This window comes from Corapipo altera, unplaced genomic scaffold (genome assembly GCF_003945725.1).
Source record: "Corapipo altera isolate COAL_440 unplaced genomic scaffold, ASM394572v1 47, whole genome shotgun sequence".
NCBI lineage: Eukaryota > Metazoa > Chordata > Aves > Passeriformes > Pipridae > Corapipo > Corapipo altera.
In genome coordinates this window covers 6,226,794-6,254,049 of record NW_020884897.1, presented here as the reverse complement: position 1 = coordinate 6,254,049, position 27,256 = coordinate 6,226,794, and the positions used below count along the sequence as shown (strand labels likewise).

Below are 27,256 nucleotides of genomic sequence, written 5' to 3'. Positions count from 1 at the left end.
TTCTTAGAGTTTTTCTATTTTTTTCTCTTCAAGTGAAAGATTGCAGCAGCTGCAGCATCGTGACCATTGTCACCCTGGGAGTTGGGAGCTATGTGGTAACTCAGGGTGCAGGGGTTACTCACTTCCATCATAACTGGTGCTACTGCAGGATGGAGTGTTTCTTGGCAGTGCCCCTAGCTGCTGCTAACCTTGTGTGGTTTGTAAAGTCTTCCAGTGAATTCTTGCATTATAAGCATGCCAGAATTGCTTAATAAGTCACACCTGCACAGTGCAATATGTTGCTACCCTCTTTAACAGCTAGGTACTATTACTAATCTAGAATATTGAATATAAAGAGCAATGTCAATCCAACCCTCAGGTACCAGCTTCTAAGAAACAGATGTGCTGCGGAGAATAGGGCATATATAAGGTATTTCCTGCACCCACAAGCAAAGAGTTAGATTGCAGCCTTGGCCTTTGACCTACCAGATCTCATTAATCTTCTACATGAGGATTGCTATTGTGAACGTTATTACTTCACTCCTACATCCCTTATGTAAACATGTATGCCTGACCAGCCTTTCAGTTTGCCTTGATTCAAAGCAGAAGATTTGCAGATTTCTCAAAAAAATTGGTGTGACTTAGGAATTGTCCATGTTGGGGTTTAACCCCAATAGGCAGCTAAGCCCTCATGTGTCCCCAATTCCCAGCAGGACAGAGAAAGAGAAAAGGAAGAAAACTTTTTGATCGAGGTAAAAATTGTTAAATAAGTGAAGGAATGGAAGAAAAGAGAGAAATAAAACAAAAGTAATGCAAAAGCAATCACTCCCCACCTCCAAGGATAGACTGTTCCTGAGCTAAAGATGGCTAAACCCCTCCTGGCCCTTTCTGTTGCTGAGCATGACGTTATTGGGCCTGGAATATCTCTTTGGTTAGTTCAGGTTATCTGCCTGGTTGTGTCTTCCCCCAGCTTCTTGCGTACCCCCCAGGCTATCCACTGTGGGGGCAGAGTGAGAAACTGCTGAGGCCTTGGCACTGTTCAAACGCTGTTCAGCAAGAGCCAAAACACCCATGTGTTATCAACACTGTTTTGGTCACAAATCTAAATTACAACACCATATGAGCTGCTGTGAAGACAATTAACTTCATCCCAGCCAGACCCAGCACAGTCCTATATTAAGATAATATATCCCCAAAATAGGCTATCTACAAGTATAAGAATCCTGATAATATTTTGGGAGCTGGATTGAATCTTAGCAATCTCCTTGAAAGAAACTTGAACTTAAACAAGGTTTGCAGTAGCGTGTCTTAGTAGATCTGACTAAGATCTGACACAGTAGATCTGTGGGAGAAGATACACAGTGGGTCTCCCCACTTTTACAGATTCTGTCAGATTCTATCATTATTTTTATTTCCTGAAAGTAGGAAATTAGAAGACCTAATCTTCATTTATACTTACTTATATATCACTCTGAATAAAGGGACTGTAAAGTGGGTATATTGTCGTGTCAGAGCAATGTAAATTGATTTTATGCGAAATATAGTCCCCATCTAGTAATATCTATTTTCTTGCTTTAAGAGGGTGTAGGTTGACTTCTCTGAGAATGCTGAAAGTCTTCAAAGTACAAAGAAGAAGTTTTGGGTTTTTTTAATTTAATTACACATTTTACATTATAACTTCCAAAGAATGTGTGAATGGTACCTCCTAAATGGCTAATCTTTGTTGAAAAGTGAATGAAGAGGTTGGAATATAACTGGCTTTCTACAAAGGGTGAGCAACCTTACCATAAAAAGACATTTTACTGGCTCATAGGCTCCAATTCCCTGAATTTATTATCTTTCAAAATTTAGTACAGAAACGTGGAGATCAAATTTTTCTTAAAATAAGTCAGGGTAGGGAATTGAAGGAAAAGTGGAGAAATTCAAGTTTGCCTTAATTGGCAAGTTAATTATATCATTTTTATTGGTGCTTAAGGTGATATTAATTGCTGACATCAATAATGATACAAAGTCAGCTATCTATCTTTTCTTATGATCTGAAGGATAAGACTGTAAACCATCTATCTCAACACAGTCTCTTACAAACTGTCTTGCCCAGCAGGGCATGAAAAATGGTTCACATGAATTCAAAGGATGATAAATTAGAACCATGTCAGAAAAAGAGATGTAGAAGGACTAGGCAGTGCAAGTGAGTTTTATTGTGTTCTTATAAGTTTCAGTCTCTTAAAATGCTGTGTCATTAACAAGCATACAGCGCTCTGGTGCCTGAAATGACAAAATGACAGCAGCATTTCATAATGCAGATAATTTAATGCACATTTGGGTTTTCATTTGCAGTAACAGTGTTGGTCTATGAGAAACCGAATAGGTGATTTGAATTCCAGCAGAATGCACCTTCTTACAGCAGTCAGAGTCAAACATGAATATACAGAAGGTGATTCAGATATATGGGGCTGGATAAAATTATGTCTCAGTCCAGAATTTGAAAGGAAGGTCAGGCAATCATTACTATTATGAAAATAATGCTTAAAGGAACTGTAGGTATTAGAAATACCTAGGGCTGGCACTTTCCACAACAGTGAGTTTTACCCAACAGTGGTAGTCAGGAGAAAGCTATAGTGTTGTTATGCATATTGTAGTATCTAAGTAGGTTCGTGACTGAACTGCTATTTCAGCACAGTTTGTAATGATTCTAATTGCTGTTAGTTAAATAAACATCTTCTCAGGTAGTGCTGTGCACAATTTTGTTTTAAGAAAGAGGCAGTCAGTACAATCCTGAGATGTATAGGTTGCACCTTTGAAACCACAGGACATGGCCAGTGATTTTCAGTGTCTTCAGTGTCTTGCAGAAGGAATACAAACAGAGGAGACACAGCCAAATCCTATCAATTTTTTTTTGCATTAATGTGTAATTTTTACTCTTGCCAAGTAAATATATAAAAGTAGTTGCTCTGTACTTGATGTACTTGATGTGTATGTCCCTCTATATGTTCAGAGTCATATATAAGTAATTCAATGAAAAATAGCACACTTCTAGTGATTGATAATTCTTAAGCCTCATACCTGTCTTAGTTACCTATTAGAACATGGATTCTCTTTTTTCTTGTGTTTGCTAAGCAACAGTCATCTGCACAATTAGGTGGATCTTGCTAAAGACCATCAGATTTTGAGGATGGACATGTAACTGAGCCGGTTTAGTCTACACAGTTTACACTCAGGTGGTGATGTGAGGCATGAGAAGGGGAGAACTCAGCTTGGCACTCAGTATGAGGTCTGAGGAGGAGTAAATGCCTTGCAAGAGATGTGAGCAGTTAGAAACACTTCAGGGTAACAAACCTGGAACCCATGCTGTTGTTTCACTGTAATTTTGTTTTGGAGAGTACTGTAGGTAAAAGCAAGGAGGACACAGCACATATCAGCCAGCTGTTGTAAGGCCATGCAGAACTGTGCACAGCTGCTGCGATCTGGAATTGGAAAGGCTGGTTTTTAAGAGCACATTAGGTATTTGCAGACAGCCACCTTCTCTTAAGAAGCACGTTTTCTGTATGCAGGGCTTCCCACTAGCCTGGATGGACTTTATGGACTTTGAAGGGTAGAGATTAATTTCTGTACTAAACTGAGAGGGAAAAAGCTCTGGATCCTGAACTGCTAAAAAGTAGTGATCCATGTTCCAGAATCTGGATTAGATTTTGTGAAGGAAGAACCACAAAAATCCACAACTGCTATGTTTCTTGAGCAGTAAAAAGTGCTCTGAGTTTCTACTGGCTAGAACCGATTTGACTTCCTTCCAGGTGGTGTCGTTTTGCTTAGTAAGCACATAATTTGTAGATGGTACAGGATATTATTTTTTAAATTATTTCTTATTTTACTGAAAATATTTATGCCTTGATAATAAAAAGACCATTAAATAAATTTTAAGCTGCTCCCTAAAATGCCTTTTTATTGCTTTATTCTAATTAGACACTTTTTTTATGAGAGGTTTTGACAAACTATAATGGATACAAGTGGAAATAAAACTTGTAACTCTTCTGTAGTTGAAGTCCTTAGCCCAGACATAATTCAAAGCAACATATATAGTTGTTATGACATGTCAGTGTTACTAATTTCCCAGAAAAGATTTTCCCTAAAAAGTTGTGTGTTATGTGATTCAAAGTTACCTTTTCGAATTATGTGTTAATGCAGAGAAAATTTTTATTGGATGAGTTTTGAAGTCAAGTTTAAAATAATAATATGATCCTGTTTTTCTTTGGCAGAGTATCAAGAAGAAAAACACAAGTAAACAAGAGATGAGCACATACCTGCGATTCATAGTCTCTCGTATGAAGGAGCGGGTGAGTCTGAAACAGGGAAGTTTATTCAGTGCGCTGGAGAGGATGCATTAAGGTTGCCCGTGGGTGACTGTGCAGGGAGGAGGGCTACAACAAGGAGTTTTTTATTTCCCTTGTCATAAGTGGTGTGTGTATTTCAACATATGCTTATCAGGTCTTATTGCTCGGATTACTATAATTTTGGCAGGAGCAGGTTATGCCTTGGGCCTGTGGCTCCTCTGAAATGGACATTTTTCAGGTTTGAGACACATGTGATCTGCCAGACTGTGGATCCCCAGTTTGGCCTTGTGTAGTCCCCACCTGAAACAGTCCAAACTATTGCATTTTCTAATCCTTTTGTGTTTTAAGCAGATTCTAAATGCAATAACATACACTGTCTCATGGTCCTTTCAGGCTATAGATCTAAACAAGAAAGGGAAAGACAACAAACACCCAATGTACCGAAGGCTGGTGCACTCAGCTGTTGATGTTCCTACTATACAGGAGGTAGAGTGACTTGCTTTCTAACTTCCACACTGCTTATGGTGTTTTTTAACAGTGAAGGACTAAAAATTCCTTCATGACTAAAGTACTAATCCTGTTTAATTCTCTTTATGATCAGTATTTCGGTATTGTATCCAGCATTGGATATGGCAGCTTAGCATTTCAATCTTTTCCTCTTAAATAAGTAACTGAGTAAAACCATTTTGAGTGGTGCCTATTTTTCAGACATAGAGTATCCTCAAGTCCTTTTGTCCTAAGGTTTTATTAGGAGCTCTAGGTAGCTAAAATCTTTAGATAAAGTACCTTTAGCTAAATGACTGAATATGGACTCAAGTGCCTATGTTTGCACATCTGGCCCAATGTTTTTGACCAGGTTCCAATTTCAGTCATTATGCCCTTGTGTAGGTGTCAAATTTATAAGCATCTAAATGATTCATAAAGAACCAATCATTTTGTTGATCGTGAAAAAACAAGACTCACTCAAAACATCTGTTTTGCATTAATTGTTCCAAAAATAAAGTACTAGTAAGTATGTTGTCCCTTTTGTCTGAAACAAAGGTCTGATCATGACTCATATAAATCAACTGCACATGACCAAAATGAACAGCATATTCATCTTTACTCATTGCTGGAACTGGATTACTATGCAGTGCTGGGGTATATCTTGCCCATTACAACCAGAGATGTGAAAAGCCTTTGTTTTATTATAGAAACACATGAATAAACAATAGTTTCACTGACAGTTTTGGAGACCAGCACTACTGCCTGGCTTGAAGTACTGGCAACACTGGTTGAGCCTGAAAATAAGTCAGGCCTTCCTTTCACTCTGTCACCTTCCCCTGCTTCCACAGAAGGTCCTTTGGCCTTGATAACATCCTATAAACAGATGATCTTTTGTTTGATGATTAGAATTCTCATAGGTGTTCTTGACAGAGCACAACTGAAACTGCTGCATTCCATATCAGACAAAAGACCAGACTAGGAAAATGAATTGCATGGCTCCGTGTAGGCATTTGGTATGAGTTTGGAGAGTCAGCTTTCATCAGAAAACACTGGCTGTCAAGTGAAGATCCTGGAAGTTTAAAGGCAGTCAACACTGATTTGAAACTAGCTGGTATTTTAAGGTACAAAATGTTCTCCTAAGGGAATATATTTTAATTTGAACAAATGTTCTGGGCCATACCTTATGCTGAAGCTACTCCGGATTCACCCTGTTATAACCAAGAAAATATTTTTTAAACTTGGTCAAGTGTTAAAGAATCTATTTTACTTCTGGGCATTGCATAAAGGGTCCGATGCAGCCAATGCTCAGGTACTAACAAACCATGTCAAAGAGTTGTAAGTACTCCTGTGTGCAGGAAAGGCAGTGTCTGATCTGTGTTGCATAATGCAGATTTCTGTGAAAGCTTCTCTGCATTAAACAGGTAGAGCACTTTTACAGTTTTTTCACGGTGCTGTGTTTTCTTTTGTGTAGAAAGTAAATGAAGGAAAGTACAGGAGTTATGAGGAGTTCAAAGCAGATGCTCAACTGCTTCTACACAACACGGTGATTTTTTATGGAGGTAAAATACTGCATTTACTGCTTGCTTTGTTTCCTTTGTCTTTATTTGTAGGAAACTCACAAGTTCAAGATGGAACTTGGTATTAGATAGTCTTAAGTGTGGATGAGGTCATTTGAGAACCCTTAAAAAACAAAGTAAGCTGCAAGAGGACCTTGCAGGATCTTTTCTGGCCCATCTACTACAGAACTATTCTCCTTCTCTCTGGCTAAACCTCTCAATGGCAATTTGCACCTTTGCCATCCTGTTTCTTATGCAGCCTAAGTCAGTCTATACTGTGGAATTTTGCCAATATACATCTGTTGTGCTAGGGTAGAAAGAGACTGATCTCTGATGTGTTGTATCAGCAAAAACATGTACTATAGGCACATACTTCTTTTACTTTTGGGCAACATCTGCCTTATTGTGACGGCAAATATAGCTACATCCTCACTAGAAGCGTGCTGCTGGTGCAGTGTGTGGAGGTACAGCCATCAAATAGGAAAAAAACCACCACCGTGTCCCGAAACTATAGCCAAGTCCTGTGCCAAGGTTTTCCAGAGCCATTTCAGGAAGGATGTGGTTCCCCCCTGCAGACGTGGCCCCCATCAGAGAAGCTGTGGGAGGAGGGTGGGACTAGTCTGTTTGCAGCACCAGGAGATTCGGACTGTGGTTGGTAGGGAGAGATGTAAATATGGTAATAGAGGAATGCACAGGGATGAAGGGAATCACATAGTGATAAATAGTCTGTGAAGCATTACTCAGAGCAGAGGTACTTATGTGACTGTACCTGTGTTCCCATTGAGTGGTGATAGCAGAGAGCCATGTTTTAGGACAACTACAGTGTGTCATTAAGACACTAGCAGAGAAAGAAACTGGATCCATATTAAAACCAACTGTGTCTCCCTGCTGCTGCTCCTCAGATGTGTACTTGTATTGTTCAGTGTAAAAGTGGCATTTTTGCATATAAATATGAAACAGAAAACAAATATTGAACTGATTGTTAGAAAATTTTAAATAGAAGGGCTGTCCAAGTGATTAAATTATGTTTTGTATTCTCAAGCACGACAATTATAGTAAAAGTCACAACAATGACAGCTGCAAATCTTTGTGAGCACTGTGATCATACTGTGATTGTTCATACCATCTATTTTTAATTTATAGCGGACAGTGAACAAGCTGATATAGCAAGGATGCTTTACAAAGACACATGTCATGAAGTAAGTACTACCAAGTAAACCAGATGTAGCCAAGATGCTTGATTTTCATTTCAGAATCTAAGAAAATAATTCTTCATATTATAAAAATAAAAAGAGTGTGAAATTTGTTACAATTTTTCTCCAAGCTGTCTAATAGCTGATTCAGAATTCCTCTTTCTTTGGTTTGTTTTTGTTTTTTGTTTTTTTTTTTTCTGGGCAACTAGACTAAAATTTTAAAAATACTGATATTCAGATTTTCGTTTTGAAAATAATCGAATAATATATAATTGGACTAGAAATAATTGTACTTGATAATATAAATTGAACCTGAGGTGAGATTTCTGCTAAATTCTGTAATTGGCACTTTCTCAACATTCAGAGGAGACAAAAAATAAAGCTAGGGGAGCTGGCACACTTTCTCCTTTTGAAGAGTTGAATTAATTCTTTCATAATGTACTTTAAATAGTTGATGAATTTTAAGAACTATTCTTTGCATTTCATCTATAATAGATCATTAATGTGTCAATTAGTCTCCTTCCTCTGCCTGGGTTTTCTGAAACATGAATAATGTTTCTGCAGCTTGTCTTTCATCCTCTCACAGCCCACCTTAGTTTCACACCTCTAGTTTGCATGGACAGAAGTAACTCCACCAAATTAGCAGGCAGGGCTGAAACAATTTACTACTTAAGAGAGAGGGATCATACTGAAGTCACATAAATAGGATTTTTTTGGCTTATTTACCTTTTTTTTCTTTTTCAGCTGGATGAACTGCAGCTTTGCAAGAACTGTTTCTATTTGTCAAATGCGCGACCTGACAATTGGTTCTGCTATCCTTGTGTATGTTGCTGACACAGATTCTTATTTGTTTGCTCTTCTGTATAAAAGCCTGCAGTTTTGGTGTCATTAACACTCTGAATATTCCATTTCAGTGAGCTTGTTTCAAAAGCATGGTTAAGACTCTGCAAGCCTAGATATTTTACACAAGTGAAGTGTTGATTGAAGTTCTAAGCTGTAACAATATAGGTTATAAAACTTGGATATCAGCCAGTTACAACAGTTTCACAAGAAAATAAGGAGCTTACAGAAATAAAACTTTGCTCCTGAGTGAATCTATAAAGACAAGTTTAATTTTTAGGCTGTTTAAGATCTCTGTTTTCAATAGACAGTTATACCCTTTTTAGACTTTGATTTTTTTAATTTTTTTTTTACTTTGATCCAAGCAATTTATCTAACAGGAAAATATGTATTGTAAGAAGATAAAAATGAAAATAGCTCTAGACATAAACAGCAAAAATATTCGTAAGATACCAGCATAGTATTACAGCAAAATATTTGTGGGTGATATCAATATAATGTTTCATATCCAATAATAAGTACAACATTTTTTCCAGATACCTAATCATGAGTTGGTCTGGGCCAAAATGAAAGGCTTTGGGTTTTGGCCAGCCAAAGTCATGCAGAAAGAGGACAATCAAGTTGATGTTCGCTTTTTTGGCCATCACCACCAAAGGTAATTTTTTAATTCCACGTGTTGCTTTTTATAAACATTACTTAAAAGAACTTATCTCATCTATCATGTTGTAAATCCTGGCTTAGTTAGTTGCCAACATTAGAAAGACCGAATACTTGCCATAATTGTTTCAGAAAATTTAAATTTCAGTCTAACACATCCAAAGTGTCCAAATGGCTCAGAGATTCCCTTTCCACAGTTGCCATAGGGATGTTACTTAATGCCATTTTAATTAAAGACAGCAAGTGAACTTCAACTGTTTCTTCAAATCAGTGTCAGCCTGCTAATCCAGGCCAAGGTGAAAATTGGACAGAAATGTACTCTTACTACCAGCAGTATTGACTTTGTGCAATTTCTCGTCTGAGCAGATGATACACTGCAATTTTGTGTTTTAGTAACATAATATACATCACAAATGTTTGTGTCTCACTGCTAGAACATTGACAGAGATCCTGCTGTGAGCCAGTTTGCAATTTCAAAGTCACTCTTTACATTGGAAACGTCACTCTTAGAGATCAGCTTTTACTTCCATCTGTAGTCATTTGTTCAGCATTTGGGGAGGGTTATAGTAGTGTTACTATAGTGGATACACTAATTTTGTTTTCTGTTTTATTTATATGCCTATAATGTGAAGAAAGGAGACATTTGGAATGTAATTCATGGTTGTTGGGGAGGTGGTATATTTTGGTGCATCCACAAAGAGCCTAGACAATTCTGTAACGGTATTTTATGAGACTGTTTATTTAAATTACTTTTAGTGTAACTTGAACAGTATATAACGTTTTCACTTGTTAGATCAACTACTAAGAGTTTCTCATAGTCAAAAAATGGGTAAAGAATCTTTATTTTTTCCATCTCAATCACAGGATGATTTACCTTGAATTTGTTTGCAAATACAGTTTATCTCATTAGTAATTTTGGCTTTAAGTTCACACTGTTTAAAACTACTTAATACAGTAACCTGACACCTTGCAACTTCTTAAATGTGTGCTGATACAAACGGCAAAGTACATTTAACTAGAGTACCATTGCTTAGTTACTGGACTGGGGTAAAAGGATGAATTTCTGGGTGATGTAAGTTGGCATTGTTTCTTTGAGTTCAGTGAAATAAAATTTATCTTGCAAGAATTAAGAATCTGTCCACAAACATTTAATTTGTTACAGTATTTACTCTATTAGGCAGATGTGCATGGCAGTGATTCTTTTTCTTTAATGTCCAATGTTGCTGGGTGCGTGGTATAACCTTTCAAAATGTCAAGAGCTGCCCATCTAACTCTATGAGGACTCCGAACATATTTAAGAGGACAAAGTAACTTTGGAAGGAAGTTACTGGCATGAATTCAGTCCAAAAGAGCATGACAGTCCCCACAAAAGTTCAGTCCTGATAATCTGGGGCCCAAACTGCAAAGTGTCTCTATTTAAGGTGATAAGTTGGTACATTCCTTGACAGTTTTAGCAAAGAGGTCAAAAGCTAAATTGAATTAACATATAAGCCTCCAGCAAAGATCTTTCTGACTCAGGGCATTTAGCAAGAGAGCAGGTAGGAGATTTGACTGCTGTTGGTGCTGGGGGAGGTTTGTGGCTCATCAAAAATGAGAGAGACTTTTACCCGTAGCACCCACAGCTAATGAGTATTTATACGAACAAAAATGTCTGTCAGTAGACATTTTGTTATTAAGCAGTCCTTTTTTTTTTTTTTTTCAAATGTCTTGAATTTAAAAAAAAAGTCTGAGTAAAAAGGAATTGTCAGTGATTGGCCACTGTGAAAAACTGCTTTTGAAGTCAGTTTCTCAGGTCAAAAGCCTTCATCTGTATTAAATGTTTTTGAACCTGTTCATAATGTGAATTCAAAAGGGCCTGGATCCCCTCTGAAAACATCCAAGATATCACAGTTAACATCCATCGGCTGCACGTGAAACGCAGTATGGGTTGGAAGAAGGCCTGTGATGAGCTGGAACTGCACCAGCGTTTTCTTCGTGAGGGGAGATTCTGGAAATCAAAGAATGAGGATAAAGGGGAAGAGGAAGCAGAGTCAAGTATCTCTTCCACCAGCAATGAGCAGGTGAGTGCTGCTATAATGTTGGCAATCAGCCCAATTTATTGATGGGTACAAAGATAGCATATTTTTGATTAATCTAATAATAAATTAGCATTGTGCTCTGTCCACAGGTTTTTGAGGGAAATTCTCCCTATGTTTTGTAGCTCAGTAATAGCAAGAATACAGATTTTCCTCTTTCCTCAGTTTCTTGGATGACCTCTCAGAAGTTTCAAAATATTTGTCTCTTACAGCACCTTGATGAGACAGAGCAAGATTTCTAAAGTTAAATGGGAATGTTCAAGTTAAATGTCATGGATATCAGATAGACTGAAACACTGCCTTCTTGGAGTCCCATCAAGGGACAGTCCTGTAGCTGTTCAGGGCTGCTTTTTCATGAGTAGGTTCACTTCGTACTGTATTCTCCATTCAGATCCCTGAGTAACACAAACTGTGACATTTTCAGCAAGTCCAACTAAAGTTAGGTGCAAACATTGCAGCTGAGGACCATGTGACCAGCAACTGATTAAAGTAATTAAAAGCAATTCTGTATAACAAGAAAAATTACATTGCTTTTAACAAAGGCAAAGAGCACAAATGGCCAAGATACAAAACTTTACAGTTCCATGTGGAAATTCCCTTATCACAGCTGAACCTCACTAGTCATTCATTGTTCAGGAGGGTGTTATATATTCACTATTACTGACTTGGCAGTAAGATTTTCATAGCTTGCAGGATGCTTCTCTGTATTTTTGGCAGCCTAGCAACATCTTTCCTTATTTGAAACCACTATCCTCTCTTTAAGTCTGTATTTAAAAAAAATCAGCATGTTTTGACCCTCTTCCTTTGTCCTTTTGTCAAACAGGTCTTTCACCCAATTTGGAACTGAAAACTTAAGGCTTATAAAACTACAGTTGTTTAAGGGGATGCTCCTTATCAAAGTGGATTTAGGGTTTTTTTAGCCTGGTTTGCTTAGCTAACCCTCTATAGCCCTTGTAATTAATGTCTTGTGTGCAGTCATGCAACTGTGTGTGATGAAACAGGAAAATGGTCACACATAAAAGATAACAGTGGCATTTTCCCTTTTTTTTTTGAAGTGTCAGTCATAGGGTCTGTGCCCATTTACATATTATTTGTTCCATCTCAGCTTTTACTTCCATCCATCTTTTACTTGGTTAATGCTTATAACTATTTTGCTGTTTTCCTGGATACAGGAACATTTATTCTAAAGCATGAAGTTCTGTACCCCTCCAGTTATGATCAAGTCTGCCTAGTCTTACCATATTTACATTCCCTTTATAATCACTGCTGTTTTCTCTCATTGGACAAGATCTGATGTCTAATTATGTGTCACCAATATCAGAATATTTCAGAAAACAAGTGTTTGAGCTTGTGTGTTAAATGAAGGAAGGAATGATTAAGAGTATTTTGTCAAATGCATATTGAATGTTAGAACATGTTCATGAATTTTGTTCCTTCATATAATCAGTCATCAGTGATAATGTGGAAAGTTTATTGTGTGCGCTTCTCTTTTAAGAACAGTATTCAACTTTTTATCAGATACATTAAATAATTGTAAATAATCACAAATAAAAGGCTGTTACAGTTAATGCCACTTATATGAACTGGTTTTTTGATTGCTTCAATATGCTTTTCTTAATGTTCACAGCTGAAGGTTACTCAGGAACCAAGAGCAAAGAAAGGACGACGTAACCAGAGTATGGAACTCAAGAAAGAAGTAAGTAACCTCAATTAAGATGTTTGTAGTGATAGCAAAGTACAAAAAAATACTACAAAAATTTTAATAAGCACTTCTTCAATTTCAATCACCTTTTACTGGTTTTACAGTATTAATCTTGTAAGTTCCAGCCCCATAGCGTGGTCTTCCTTACTAACAAACATAATTGTGCCTTGCACACGCAAGCCACTTGTGTCATCATGGGAATATTCTGTATCGTGAATAAATCAAGTCAGCTTACAGCGTTCCTTTCTTTCATGACAAACTCAGGCTACTTAGTAAGTCTATGGACAGCAAAGAATTAGACTGTTAAGTTTATGAAATATCATATCCTCCTTTGTCTGTGGAACTTCCTTGTTTATCCCACGTGCTCACGGAAGGATCCGGTAACCAAGGGCTGCATTATTGCACATGTACACAAGGGGGCAGTTGCAGAGAGAGCCATAAATCTGCTTCCGAACTGCCAAGGACTTTTTTCCTGGCCTTGTTCCAGCTGCATGTTGAACACTAAGAAAAATGTGCACATGTGCCCCAGTCCTTGCAAGAGGACTCAGGATGTCATTACAGAGGAGGGTTCGGGTATTTTAGCAGCAGAATTCTCTGGGATGGTGCTGGTGGCTGAAATACAGGCATGACCGTTCCTAATGCCTGGGCACCGGCCTCCCCATTGTGTCTGATCCCACAGGAGGCACCTTCATTGCTGGAGGCAGCGACACACAGTTTGTGTTGTTCCCTGCAGCAAACAGTTTAGGATGTCTTGTCATTTTTGTCATTTGCTTGTTTTCTGACAAGCAAATGTAGTAATTTGCTTCTTTTATTTATTGTCTTAACATTTGCCTTCTTAGCTCTGCTCATATTTGGCCAGTGATCCAGAAGTCAATCACAGTTATCTCTTAGAGAGTAATTGATTGCAAAGGGGGATACACAGTCAGTCTTTTGATTTGTGTGAGCAGTGCCCCATCACAGAGACAGGCACAAAATCCAGTTCTGAGCAAGGCTGGTGTTACAAGGACTGTGTGCTTTGTCTCTACACTGTAAAATGAGCCTTAAAACATCTAAGGTAAAAAATAAAAAATTATTGTTTTTGTCTGCAGACACTTCAAATATCAATAAGAGTTTTCAGGAATATAACTTTGATCTGTTCTACAGAGCAGGAGGAATTGGTGTTCCAGTGTAATAACACAGGCAGCTAAATTCAGTACAGTACATACAGTAACTATGACTTTTTTCTTGATAATTGTGTAATTATATAAAGCTTCTGTGGTCATCCAAGTCTAGTTCTATATTATTGGAAGCAAGACGCAGACGCTCATTAGCCTTTCATCTTCAAAGCACCTTTGAAGTACTAATCAATCTTTGCAGCAGTTCTATGGAATCAGTGGAATATTACAGACTCCAGTGGAGCCTGTTGGGCCAGAGTAAGCCCAAAGTTTGCCAAAACAATTCAGGCACCTTGGCCAGGCAGCTACAGTCTCTTCAGGCAGAATGCTAGGGGGAAAAATTATCTACAGCAAACCTTTAGTAACGTCAAGGGATCTGCAGTGATTCAACATACCCTCTGAGGTTTGTTGTACTTTTCGGGAAATGAAGCTGATGAGTGTGGCATAATGATACCATTTGTGTGCTTCCTTTTGGAGAGCCTGACAAAAGAGCCTATCCACTGTCATGTTGGTTTTCCTTAGGGATCCCACATCCCATTAGCACTAAAGGTCTTTAACAGACACCTTTCACATTAATTGCTCTGGCATTAGTCATGAGATATTTTGGCTCAGGGGGAACTGTATAGTTAACAAGTTGACTTGTCTATTTTGATATCTGTATTAACAAGTTTGTTCTTCCTCTGTAGGAGCCAGAACCTGAAACTGAAGCAGTAAGTTCAAGCCAGGAAATTCCCACAATGCCTCAGCCCATTGAAAAAGTTTCAGTCTCAACTCAGACTAAGAAGTTAAGTGCCTCTTCTCCAAAAATGCTGCATCGGAGCACCCAGACCAGTAACGACGGAGTGTGTCAGAACATGTGCCATGACAAATACACCAAAATCTTTAATGATTTCAAGGACAGGATGAAAGCTGATCACAAAAGAGAAACTGAAAGAGTTGTGCGAGAGGCAGTGGAAAAGGTAACACTTGTCAAATACCACCTACACTGTTTTGAGGAGAGGAGAAGTGTAGATTTTTTTCACATTCTTTTCTATTTTTGTAACAAACAGCTGTAAGTAGATGAAAAAAATCTTTTCCAAAAAGACCACATAAAAATAGTCTCCATTATTGCTTTTTAGACCATTTCTATACCAACAGACCTACTTTGAACAGAAAACTCCTGCTTTTTTTTATTCTTTTCCAGTGAAATCAGTTTGTGATCCAAAACTGAAGCTAATTGTCCATTCACGAGTATCTGTTTCCAAAGCCTTTGTCTCCATTGTCAAGTGTGATTCTAAACAATGGCATTGTTTAACTGTTATTCATAAATAATTCTTCTTTGGTCAATCTTCTAACCTAAAGATTGAATAGGATCACTGAAATTTGTGCAAATTTTGTTAACTAATAATAACCTTTTTAAAATTCAGTGTCTAAGCCTGACCTGATCACCTTTGGCTGGAGAGAGTAGGATGATTTAGAAGATGATTTGTCTGACCTCTCTTAAGTACCTGTCTTAAGATGAATTTCCTTCTAGATGAAGGAGTGTGGAATGAACCTAGAGAGTTTAAGTGTTTACCCTGTAGACTTAAGACACCAGGCTTTTAGATACCTGAGCAAGGGCAAAGGAACATCATTAACAATGAATACTAAAAGGTACCTCTTACTGAACTCAGAGATGTTCTATTTTGTATTTTCCATTATGCCCTTGCTGTAGATATACATGCAATTGTAGATTTGGAAAAGACGAAATCTTTTTCTAAGACAAATTGATAAACTTGTAAACTGATCATTGACAAAATATACATAGAACCTATTTAACTAGTTTTGTAGATGCCTAGCAGAATAGAAATACAGTTACATTTTTATTTTTAACATTTCTTATATTGTTATAACTGTTAAAAGAGCACTTTTTGTTTTCTAAGTAGAAGAAATCCCTAATTATCTGAACTCTACGCACAACAGTAATAGAGGTTTAAAGAGTAGAGGTTTAAAGAAGATACTTTTATTCCAATAGCTGTCCCTTGACTTGTTTTGCTGACTTTCTTATGGCAGCTGCGTACAGAGATGGAAGAAGAGAAAAGGCAAGCTGTAAATAAAGCTGTGGCCAATGCACAAGGAGAGATGGACAGAAAATGTAAGCAGGTAAAGGAGAAGTGCAAAGAAGAATTTTTAGAAGAAATTAAAAAACTAGCAGGCCAGCACAAGCAACTGATTTCCCAGACCAAGAAGAAGCAGTGGGTAAGTGTCAAAAATTTATCACAAGAGAATAAGTGGAAGTGTATAATGCATACTGCAGGCCAACTGAAGGTGTTTTCTTCCTTACTTTCAACTGCACTGCTCTTTCACTGGTCTTTCAGCTGTCAGGCCCTCTCCTTCATATTATTACTTTCAAATTTTCTCCGAATTTAAACTTGACGCTCTGATTACTTTCTGTCCTAATTTGGTAGTGTTAACAGCACTGTCTACTCAAGCCCAGTCAGATGTTAGTATCAAAATATTTTTTTCTAAATGCAGTTTTACTCCATGTAAGACATGTTTTGCTTTATGTTCACACTCCTTTGATCTCAAGACCCCAGAGGGTACAATATCTGGCTGCATCAATTTGGATTCCCCTGTTAATAAGGCTGGTAGTGATATCCTTTTGGCTTTTTCCTCTCCTCGGTTTTTCTGCAGCTCTTTTATGTTCTTTTGTATTTAAGACATGACATTCTGAAATATATTTTGCTCCCTTGTTCTGTTGTTAAGCTAAATCTGTAGCATCGACTACAAAAAAACCATGTTGGTGTACACCCTTTAGGAAAGTGAAAATAGACATCCAACTTACCATTCTATTACATGCCACAAACTTTTCTCTGGTTTTTTTTTGGATTGTGTCTCATGTTTTCTTTTCAAGCCAGAAGTATGTTCTCCCTGTAATACTGTGCTGCCAGCCAGGAGCAGGGTACAGGTGGAAATCACTATGCTGAGGAGCTGGGAGCCTGGCACACACACAGATTTTGCTATTTCTTTTCTAATTTTCAGAGAACAAGGGAATGAAATCCATCATTCAGAAAGTCACACTGCACTGTGACAGCTGTCTATAAAACACAAGAGGGGTGGGCACAAGATTGGAATGCTGCCTTGGCCAGGTGGGGCTGGGAAGGAGCAGGAGCCTCCACGAGGTGGCAGATTGAGCCGAGGGACAGCCTGGTTTGCCTTCTGCTGTAAAAGGGCTGTTTGCTGCTTCTCAGCCTCATTAGTTCCTGTGCTTACACATGAAACCATGGTCCCTGCAGGGAAAACTCTGCTCTGGAGAGGAGCAGAATAAATACACAGGCGAGACAGTGGGTCACTGACTATCACAGTTACAAGTTTGGTTTTTGGAAAGAGAACAATTACTTCAAATACCAGAGCTCCTGTAGAGTCTTTATTTCTGTTCCTCGTATAGATTTTATTGTGGGTGTTATGATGGTGCAGTGCTTGGGTCTCTGTCAATGAGAAATTTCCTCCCTGTCTACCAGTCTCTGTGGACCAGAAAAGTTATTTATGTCTCCATCTTGAACAAGTTATTGTGTTCAGTGTGTCACAAGCTGCTGTGTCTGCATGTGTGTGCTCGCCTGTGGCTCTGGAGAGGGAAATTGAATTGCCTTTGCCCAGTATAGAATACATCAAATTAACTCTCTTCTGTCAGAAGTCAAGAGCCCACATGTGAACTGTTGCCACCATGCAGTGACTTGGGCACAGTAACTTGTTTGTGAGTCTGGACTCTTAGCTCTCACTGCTTTTTAGTGCTTTTGAAGGCAGAATTTACAAAAGAGACTGATTAGACTTACCTTCATCTGCTCCAACATCCTTTACCATATCCTTCAGCCTCATCAGAGAGTGCCCTGGTACCACATCACTGTATTTTATTATCATGCGCATAAAGCTTCTTAGCAAGCAAGACAATCAAAAATATAAATAGCATTTGACAGCCTTGCCCATTTCCGTGACCTCAAACTATCTGTCAATCACCACCTTAAATGAAGGCATCATACAGGCAGCTGGTTTACATGCGACAGGAGAGGGAGGGTAAGGATAAAGACCTTTGCATTCAAGCTGATGGATTTGCCTGCCAACACACAGCCTTAGGCAGCTGGAGTTGGTCCAATTAAACAACTCCCCAGTGACTTTTCCTTCAGTGGTACTAATGACAGTCCCTGGTGTGTAGTACTGCACTTGTATGCTGCTATTATAATGATACCTCCTTACCAAAATCTCATGTAATTAACACAAGTACTAAATGAGTTTTGGTGGCTTTCCTTTTTAATCAGAAGCAGAGACCTCTGGTTTTGTGTAATGCAGATGTCTAGGCTTGGGAATACAGCTGCTATTATTCACATTATATTTGTCTTTTTCTCATGTCTAAAAAAAAAATCCAGATGGGCTGAAGGGATCAATTTGCTGGTGGTACACAGGGACATGAGAAGATACGTTCACAGCCCTCAGGAGACTAATGAATAGTTAAAGAACAACACTTCCTGTTGCTCTAACTGGTCACAATCCCCTTGGCTTAGCCCAATTTAATTTTTATACCTCTAGAAAATCTGGGTCTAATATACAGATACCTCAAGTAAATAGCAAACAAAAGGAAGAAATTTAAAGACAGGGATAAAAATCATGAGATTATGCAGCTTGATGGGCTCCAGAATATACGCTGGAGTGCTGGTCTTGACAGTGTTTCTGTTTTAGTTCCTCCCAGTTCTTTTATTTGTGTATAATCCTCATTTGAATTGGTGCATAAGTCATTTCTATGGATAGCTTTTAACTTTGCTTCTTTCAAATTTATTTACACACATATTTATTCTAAATCGCAACAGGTGGTTTTTAAGTGAATGAGCATTGTCTGTGATATGTACTGTCTGAAACAAAACCCCAAGTGACTGATAATATTTAGAAAGAGGAAAATACAAAGAAAAGAGGAGGCCTGAGGCCAGCTGGCATTTTGCCTCCTGTGCCACATGTGCTGGTACCAGCACAGATGACACTATTTTCCTTTTGTAAGTGGAGATTTACATCCCAAACTTATGGCCAGCATATGTAAAGGGAAGTGCAGGACCCACAGATCAGTTGTCCTCTCCTGTCTTAGGTTTTTTTTGATCTCTCCAAGCAAACAGATGTGAAGCTGGTCTCTGAGCCGAGACCCATGCTGTACATAATGGAGAGACACAGCTGTTCCCTGCACCTTTCCAGCAGATGATCCTAATGGCTCCCAGAGGCTTGTGGGCAGCCAGCAACATGAAAAAACAGGAAAACAGCTCTCAAGAGGACACTTGTTTGCAGATATTTCCACAAATAAACTTCCCAGGAGCTAAATTACAAAAGGAAAATGGAGTGGTTCCCTTCTCATGCAGCTATGGCAGTCCCTTTATTGCTGATGTAAATAAATGGCTGTCAGTTTAGCCAATGTAAATGTTGGCTTTCTTGGTTCTGTCTTTCAGTAGATTGGGTTGTTGTGTTTTTTTGTTTTACTTTAAGGCAGTTTGGTTTGTTTGCTTTGTAATTCTCTGTTTTATTAACAGCGCTGTAGCTAGGCAGGACATAAAAAGTAAATTGTGTGTTATTCTGTGGTTTGATAACAGCCTGCACAGACTGTGTGATATCCCTCCCTCTGTTCCCCATCATACAATAAGCATTTCAGACTGGATTCCTAAGGATACTCTGATTTTGAGCAGACCAGAGTCAGAAAGACAAATCTGAGGTCATTAGAACCTGGCTCTCAAGGACGCAGAGTATGAACGGTACCTTTAGCAGCAATGCCACCCTAGTTTATAGAATTTTGTCAGAATGACACTTAATGCTTTTGCAGCACTCTTCTAAGGGGTATAAAACCACTGGAACACAGGGCACATTGCCTGTGGGGTGCTGTACCTCCTTGATGACCACCCGTAGTGTTGACCAGCATGTTGTGTTCCCTTTTTTAGTTCCTCAGAGATCACAGGGTTGTTTTCCAAGTTGCTCTTCCAACTTTCCCAGAATACTGGAGGTGTTCTGTGTGTTCTGAGGTAGAAATCCTCTTTGCTGCAGCACTCCCCAGACCCAAGTAATTCTGCATAAACCACGGGCTGTGCAATATCTTTCTTTCAGGAGTATTGTGCCATCCTGGCAGGCATGACAAGGGGCAAGAGCCCAGGTAGCCATCCTGTGTCTAACAGGCCTTCCCTGGTTTCTGGAAGACTTGGAGGAAAAGACACTTTTTTGATCTTCTCAGTAGCACTGATGTAGCATGAGGTTTCCTTCTCAGGAGATTGCAATGCTGTCTGGCAGTCAGCAAAATCCAGTGACAGTGACTTCCTTGCAGACCTACCCTAAATGGGCTATAACAAACCACTCAGTAACAAATTATTCTTGTCTCCTGGGATGTTATTGTTGTGACTTTTGAGATTTTCCTAGCCGAAAAGGATCTTCCCCAGCAACCTCTGGACAGGTCAGGCTTGTAAAGAAACCTCAGAAACACCAATTTTCAAGCTTGCACAGAACTGTTCATGCCAGAAGTGCCTGTTGATTTATTGTAGCTTTTAAGACATAGATCAGGGTTCTATTACACACAAATGTAGGGTAAAAGATGGTTCCTGCACCGTGTGGCTGAAAAATGTCAGTCCCTCATCCTGGGAGATGAGTTTTCTTAAATGAGAGATGACTTTTTGAAAAGCAATAATCCAGACTCTGGTAAACATGAAAGCGTTGTGCAGATTTGCTAAAGATTGCTGCTTCACTCAGCATGTGTGAAAAATGCCCTCCTGCCTCTGGATGCCCCAAGCATAAATAAAAGAGAGGTCCTGCTCTGCATGTACTGGTGCATCCATGGATGTGAGTGAGAATGGTGGTGAGGAGGGATCCTGCCAGGGTGGTAATCCTATCTCATTTGTTCTCTCCAGTGCTACAATTGTGAAGAGGAGGCCATGTACCACTGCTGCTGGAACACTTCCTACTGCTCCATCAAGTGTCAGCAGGAGCACTGGCATGCTGAACACAAACGTACCTGCCGCAGAAAAAGATGAAAGAGTTATTCCTCCCCCAGAACACCACCCCGATGATTGCTATTCTCAGACACAGCGGTTTTTGTTTCCAAGAAGCCAAAATTGTTTAGAATTTGCTTCCCATTTTGCACCAGCCTTTAAACACTTTTCGTAAAAGAAATTTTGCACAAGTAATTTCAGTCTTCTGTTTGATGCTCCTCCAAAATTTTGGCGGCGAAACAAATTTAACATCTGTGGGAGCAGGTTACTTTAAATAATTTTAAACTATAGGATTTGTTGCATTTTCAGCAAATTTTAAAACATTTTTAGGTTTTACAGAGATTTTAATCTTTAAAAACAGCAGATCTATAAACAGAAAAATGATGCAAGTTTAACAAAAGGAACATGTAAAAACTAGATCTGAATGTAAGAAGTACAGAACTGTTTCAGAAAAACGAAGCATACTACCTTGATGTAACATTTATTTCTTAACCTTGTTGAGCTGGTTTTGTTCAGCTTAATTTTACTGTTTAAAGGCATTATCTATTGGTTATACCAGTGGGTACATGATTGAATTTAGGGAACAGGGTTGACACAGCAGGTGCTAGTCCTGCGTATTTTTTCTTAAATATTTCCCAACTGTGTTTTATTTTCATTATTTCTTTTCAATATATAACTTTTATAACAAAATATTAGCTTTGATCTTGTAGTTTAAAATCACAGGGAACTGGGGTAATCTTTTACTGAGCTGGATCTTAGAGAAAAATGAATATTTAAATTTTGAAGTTTGCACATTTCATCTTTGTCCTAACATGAGTGCTTGTAACAAGAATAAGAAAAGCCAAAAAAAAAAACCAACAAAAAAACCCAACTACCTTTATTCATACTCGGAATTATGAGGCATAGAAATTACTTTACTGCGCCCCCTTCAGCCTCCCCAATCCAATGTCATTTGACCACCTATGATCTGGTGTCACCTGGTCCATCATAACTTGATAATAAAAGGAGAAAAAGCACTTAAGTTTCACAGAAGCCGTTATGTTTGTAGTAATGGGTCATTACCTAATAATGAGCTCCATCACTGTACTCAGAATGAAGAATAATGCATGTTAATTTTCTTGTATTAAAGATGCCGTGATTTGTAAAAAGTCTGTATTTTGCGGAATGTCTGGATTAAGAAGCATTACCAATAGGAATGGATCGATAGTTGAAAAATTATTTTCTTTTTGTTTGTTTTATATATAGATATATGAATTGCATCCATGTTCAGAGACAATTTTTTAAATAGATGTAAAGCTTACTTAAATAGCTTTTCTTTTAAAGTGTCTCCACATTTTAGTTTCTTTCAAAGATTGGTCTTAGACTGAGTCATATGCCCATTAATCATCCAGCTATTTTTTGAGAAGTTAGAGGAATAATTTGTAAATATTTATTTAGATCTTTGATATTTATTGAAAGCAATTACATGATGGAACGATGGAAGCTGAAGAATCAGGAGGAAAGCCTTTTAAAAAGTTTTCTCTAGGATTTGTCAGGGTCATTTTAAAGACAAAAATATTACTAAGACTTCTGTGAACTACCACTGAAATCCTGACCTTTTTTACTTACAGTGGTGATATAAGTTAATTGACTAGATACCGCCAAATAATGCCCAATATGTTGCAGAAATTAAGTGGTAAGTTGATTGGAAAAAATAGTAAGTAGATGGTAACTTGTATTACCACAGCTACATTATTGCCTGATAAATGTGTAATTAACTTTTGTCGCCTCTGTGTTGTGACTGTAAAACACTTCACAACTAAAAATCAATCTTGTTCAATTACTTTACAAGTTCCAAAACTTCGATCCACCCCTATAAAAGCAAGTTATTGTGGAAATATTTTTGGTGTAAAATCATTCCAGAATATGTAATATTTAACTGATAGCTGCATGAAAGTAAGATTCGTGTTACTTTGGCTTTTTTGTCTCTGTTGACACGGTTGCACATTTCCAAGTTACTACAGCGTGAAAACTGTGTGTTTTAAAGAAAAAAAACAAAACAAAAAAAAAAAGATTGTGGCCTGGTTTTGTATAAGTTTTAGGTAAAATTACAATTGATTGTTTTAGGAATCATGATTTAAAAATAATTTTTCTGCAAATCATAAAGCTATATAAAAGTGTTGAGCTTAGCCACTATGCACATTGTAATTATTCATTGTGGCTGTCCAGTTTATGATGCATTCTGGCATTTTGTAAGCTGCTCTGACTAGCAATATATAGAGTCATTTAATGTGTTAACATTGGTTAATAAATGTATTTAAAAAAAACTTCACTGAAAGTGTCTGTGTTGATTTTGGCCAGTTGTCATCATGCCCCTGGGTGGACATGGGTGAGGCTACTATTTTTATTTCTCCTCACCTAGAGAAGCCTGGACTGTGGACAGGGGAGTTGTGCCTGAACTCTCAGAAACCTTGCTCCTGACTCATGGGGAGCTGGCAGGGCCATGGGAGGGCTTCAGCATTTAATGTGGCTCTCGGCAACCTTCAAGGATTACATCCATCATGTTCTGCTTTTAATGCCAGATCCTGTGCTTCCAGAAGCCAGGCTGGGGCTTGCAGCCCCCCTTCTCCCTGTGCTTCCTCTCACCAGTGGCCTCACTCTGCCTCCTCCCTCACCCAGTCACAAACCCTGCGCCTGTTATGTATTTTATTAACAAAGTCATTTCATCTGGGGGGACTGAGAGGACTGTACGAATCCAGCTTCCTCTGAATAGCAGCAAGGTTCCTCTTGCCAAGGCAGGCCTGAGCATCACAGTCTCTCTCCTATTTGCAAAGCCAGGACTTGGTGCCAGTGAGGTGCCCAAGGGAGCTGAGGGCCCATCCTGGTGCTGCTGCCCATAAAGCACATCCCACAACCACCCCAAGAGAAAGGGCCATCTGGGAACGAGTCATAGGCAGGGTGGGTCATCCTGGAGCCCCATTGGGACTTCAGGGCTGCAGGAGGGACATTGTGGGAGTTATTTTCACTGCAGTAATTTAAGAATTTCCCTATGGGAATAAAGACTTGGAAAGACCTATAAGTCCCAAGGATCCCTCAAAGTCTCTTTTATGATTTTACTATCCAAACTTTTCTGTTCTTACGTGAGCCAGATTTTATTAATTCATCTTGATGAAACTCGATTAAATGTCAAGAGCCAGCACAGGGAATCACATAAGACAGCAATGCAGCATCAGGAATAAGCAGTATTCCCCTTGAGCTCCCTTCCCAGACCATGTCCCCTTTTTGATGACTGTGGTCACCCTCCAAGTACAGCACTGCTCATCAGCACCCCAGTGACAAAAATCCTTAGTGGAAACGCTCCCCCACATCCCTTCCCACATGCATTTGCCAGTTCAGGTAACACCAGTGGGGCCAGCATTGGGATCAAATAGGTTAAATGCTTCGGACATGCCAAGTTTCCCACCTTCATTGCATAACATGGATCATCTGTGACCTGCCATACTCCATCACATGTCCCACACTGGGTTCTGTCAGTGCCAACTAGCAAAGCGTGGGAGGAGAAATGTCCTTTCACTGCCCCAAATCTGCAAATTTCCTTCCACCAGAGATCTCAGGGTGAGTGAGGGTTTCTCTGAGTTCCTGCAGCTTCACGTCTGCAGACAGTGCTCCTAGAGCATCGGTCTTAAAGACTTAAACTTTTTATTGTTGGTTTTTCCTATTATTATTATTATCATTATTTTGACTCTGGCTATTATTTTAGTTTAATAAGGAGCCGTGGTTTCCGCCTCCTGCTTCCTTTAGGTGGAGTGAGCTGCCCAGCTCACGGCTTGTTTGCCTTTCTAAATCTTAAATGGCCAAGTATGGGAAATATGTTTGGGATTTGTTACTGGTAGTTAGTTACCCAGCCAATTTTAGCCTCCCTGAGCGAGAGTACATATGCGATCTGTGCATATGGCTTCCCAAATGCTTTCATAAATCAAATTGTGGGGACGTATCAAAACTAGAAAAGCCCTTCTTGCGTTGTTTCATGTTAAGGAAATGCAACCGCAAGTAGAAAAGTCTACCTATTTATGAGAATAGTAGAGTATTTTTGGGTTTAAGTGGGCAATGTTTATAGGTAATGTAAAAGGAAAAAAAACCCAACTATCTTGGACCTTCCAAACCCCATATTTTATCTTCTTAAAATCTATTTTCATGTCAAAAGGCTCAAAAGTATGATAGACTCCAAGTAACACTCTCTGAAAAAGAAATGTTGATTGCTAAAGGTTCAAAACTAAAATCAGAAAAAGAAAGAGAAACAAGAAAAAACTGACCCTAAATTGTCCCTTCTGCTCCCCATGGCCATGCCTGCCCTGGGACTCTCCAGCCCCATGACCCTAGATCCACTAGTGAAGTACAGAAAGATGCCTTTAGGAATGGCAAACAGCAATGGAGAAGCTGAAATTAAGTACATCATCTGCTTTGTAGATAATTTGTACATTGAAGGGGACTTATAATTGAAGATAATACAGAAGAAATGCCAAGGCAGAGCGATGTGTTTGTTTACAAGGCCACCGACCAGTTGCTATAAACTCCCTGGAGTAAAAGCTAAGCTGGCATGAAGCTTCAATGGAAATAGGATTTACCCTGGAGAAGTACCTAAAAATAAACTGAGTTCTGCATCAGAAGACACTGTGAATCTGGTTACACAAAATGCTTTACTAGTGTTTGGAAAAGGACTTCTGCAGCAGAAAACAGTGTTTACTAATAAAGCCAGAGCACTTTCATTTTTAACTACTTGTTAACGGGAAAAGTATCCTTTGCAGCCATCCACTGCAGGTGGCTCGGGGCCCTGCTTGTTGCCACGTGCCAGCTCTGCCTCTCCTCTAGTCATGCTCCCATGGGAAGAGCATGTGGGAGCCAGCTCTGTGCTGGGCTGGTGCTGGGCCACAATCCTACCATGCTCAGCCACAGCAATGTGCTTTTGTCCCTTGCAGCAGAGCCTTCAAGGTGAAAAATGGCCTCATTAAAATCAAAAAGGGAATTGGTGCCTTGCACACAGCAGCTCTTGAAGCCCCTGTCACCAGGAAAGAGGCATGGCATGGGCCACCCCTCTGTACCTCTGCCGACTGGGACACAGTTCATTGTCCTCGCTGGGAGATGTAAGAGCCGTGTGGGTCAGCTGAGCTCTGGGGAGGGAGTGGAACAAGGCATCCAAACCTCAGGGCATGGGCAGGGATGTCCTCTGATGCCTGCCCTCCAGCTCAGCCCTGCCAGCAACACTTTGTCCTTCCCACATGAAAAGCACAGCCAGAAACTCTGTCATGCATGGCTTATGTGCTGGAGAGAGAATTTCTTTGGCTGACACATCACTTGACTGAGTGACAGACCCTTTCCCTGTCTTTTCACAAGTCTGTAAAGACCACAAGTGCTGGAAAGCCTTTTAGTTTTCCCCCAAAGAAAGGCAAGATGTGCAAGTCAGTCATGCAATTGCTTGTTCTGTTTTCCCACTGACTCTGGAGCCAGCAGCTTTTTAACCCTGAGCTCCCCAATGCCAGTGGCTGCTGTGGCAGTGAGCCAAGCTGCTCCATGCTGGCCAAGCAGTTGGGAGTCAGGGCTGGATGCTGAGCCAGAGCCCAGGACTGCTCAGCCCTTCCCATCAGCAGTATTCCTGCTGCCTCTCTGTGCTCTATTTGGATGGGTGCAATGCTGCACTTGCAAGAAAGGCCCCCAAACCTTGGAGTTGCTTTCCCTCCAGTCATTGGGGTTGCACTGGGTTTTCAAGTCTGGGAAGGGGGACAGGAGGCAGTTCACACAGCTGCTCCCTGCTCAGTGACTGGATCTGTCCTGAAGAGCCACACCAATGCTGAGAAAGCTCTAAGCCACCTCAGGCTTGTTCTGGTGCAGGAGCCTCCCTTTGAAAGCTACAGACAATAATAAGTATCAATTGCCACAGGAGGGGCCTCTGCAGGGATAGGGCAACTGGGAGCTCAAACATAAGACCCAGAGGCCTCCTGAGCTCCTCTGTAGCCTGACACAGCCCAGCCTGCTGTTCTTCTGCCCCTGGTATGACACCCATGCCCAGAGCCTTTCTTTTTAGCCCAAGGCTCCTGGAGATACAGTCTCTGTATTGAATCAGCTGAAGAGACAGAACCTATTTACAGGTTTGTTCAGAATTTTCTGATTCTTCACCTAATCCTGATCTTGCTCAGGACCTCCCTGGGCAAAGGGAATGTTTCCATCTCTCCCAGCTACTGCCATCACCACTTGGTGCAGCAAAGGGATGTCTGGAGTCCCCTGTCGCACAACAACCCTTGTAAAAAAAAAAAAAAAAAAAAGACCAAGCTTTGATTTAAAAATTTGTTCCCTGGG

General features: G+C 39.5%; 1 protein-coding gene across 4 annotated transcripts in view; it reads left to right on the top strand.

Annotated features, from left to right (window-relative positions):
• Positions 1-23,237, top strand: part of ZMYND11 (zinc finger MYND-type containing 11) — a 106,061-nt gene extending 82,824 nt beyond the window's left edge. For all 4 annotated transcript variants that reach the window (XM_027648518.1, XM_027648517.1, XM_027648515.1 and 1 more), the window contains 11 exons: positions 4,233-4,310; positions 4,701-4,793; positions 6,265-6,352; positions 7,493-7,548; positions 8,287-8,364; positions 8,919-9,037; positions 10,892-11,099; positions 12,742-12,810; positions 14,657-14,929; positions 16,002-16,187; positions 20,846-23,237. In XM_027648518.1, coding sequence (XP_027504319.1) covers positions 4,233-4,310; positions 4,701-4,793; positions 6,265-6,352; positions 7,493-7,548; positions 8,287-8,364; positions 8,919-9,037; positions 10,892-11,099; positions 12,742-12,810; positions 14,657-14,929; positions 16,002-16,187; positions 20,846-20,968 — 1,371 coding nt within the window. In that variant the 3' untranslated portion in view covers positions 20,969-23,237. The remainder of the gene's footprint in view (positions 1-4,232; positions 4,311-4,700; positions 4,794-6,264; positions 6,353-7,492; positions 7,549-8,286; positions 8,365-8,918; positions 9,038-10,891; positions 11,100-12,741; positions 12,811-14,656; positions 14,930-16,001; positions 16,188-20,845) is intronic.
• The last annotated feature ends 4,019 nt before the right edge of the window (positions 23,238-27,256 follow it).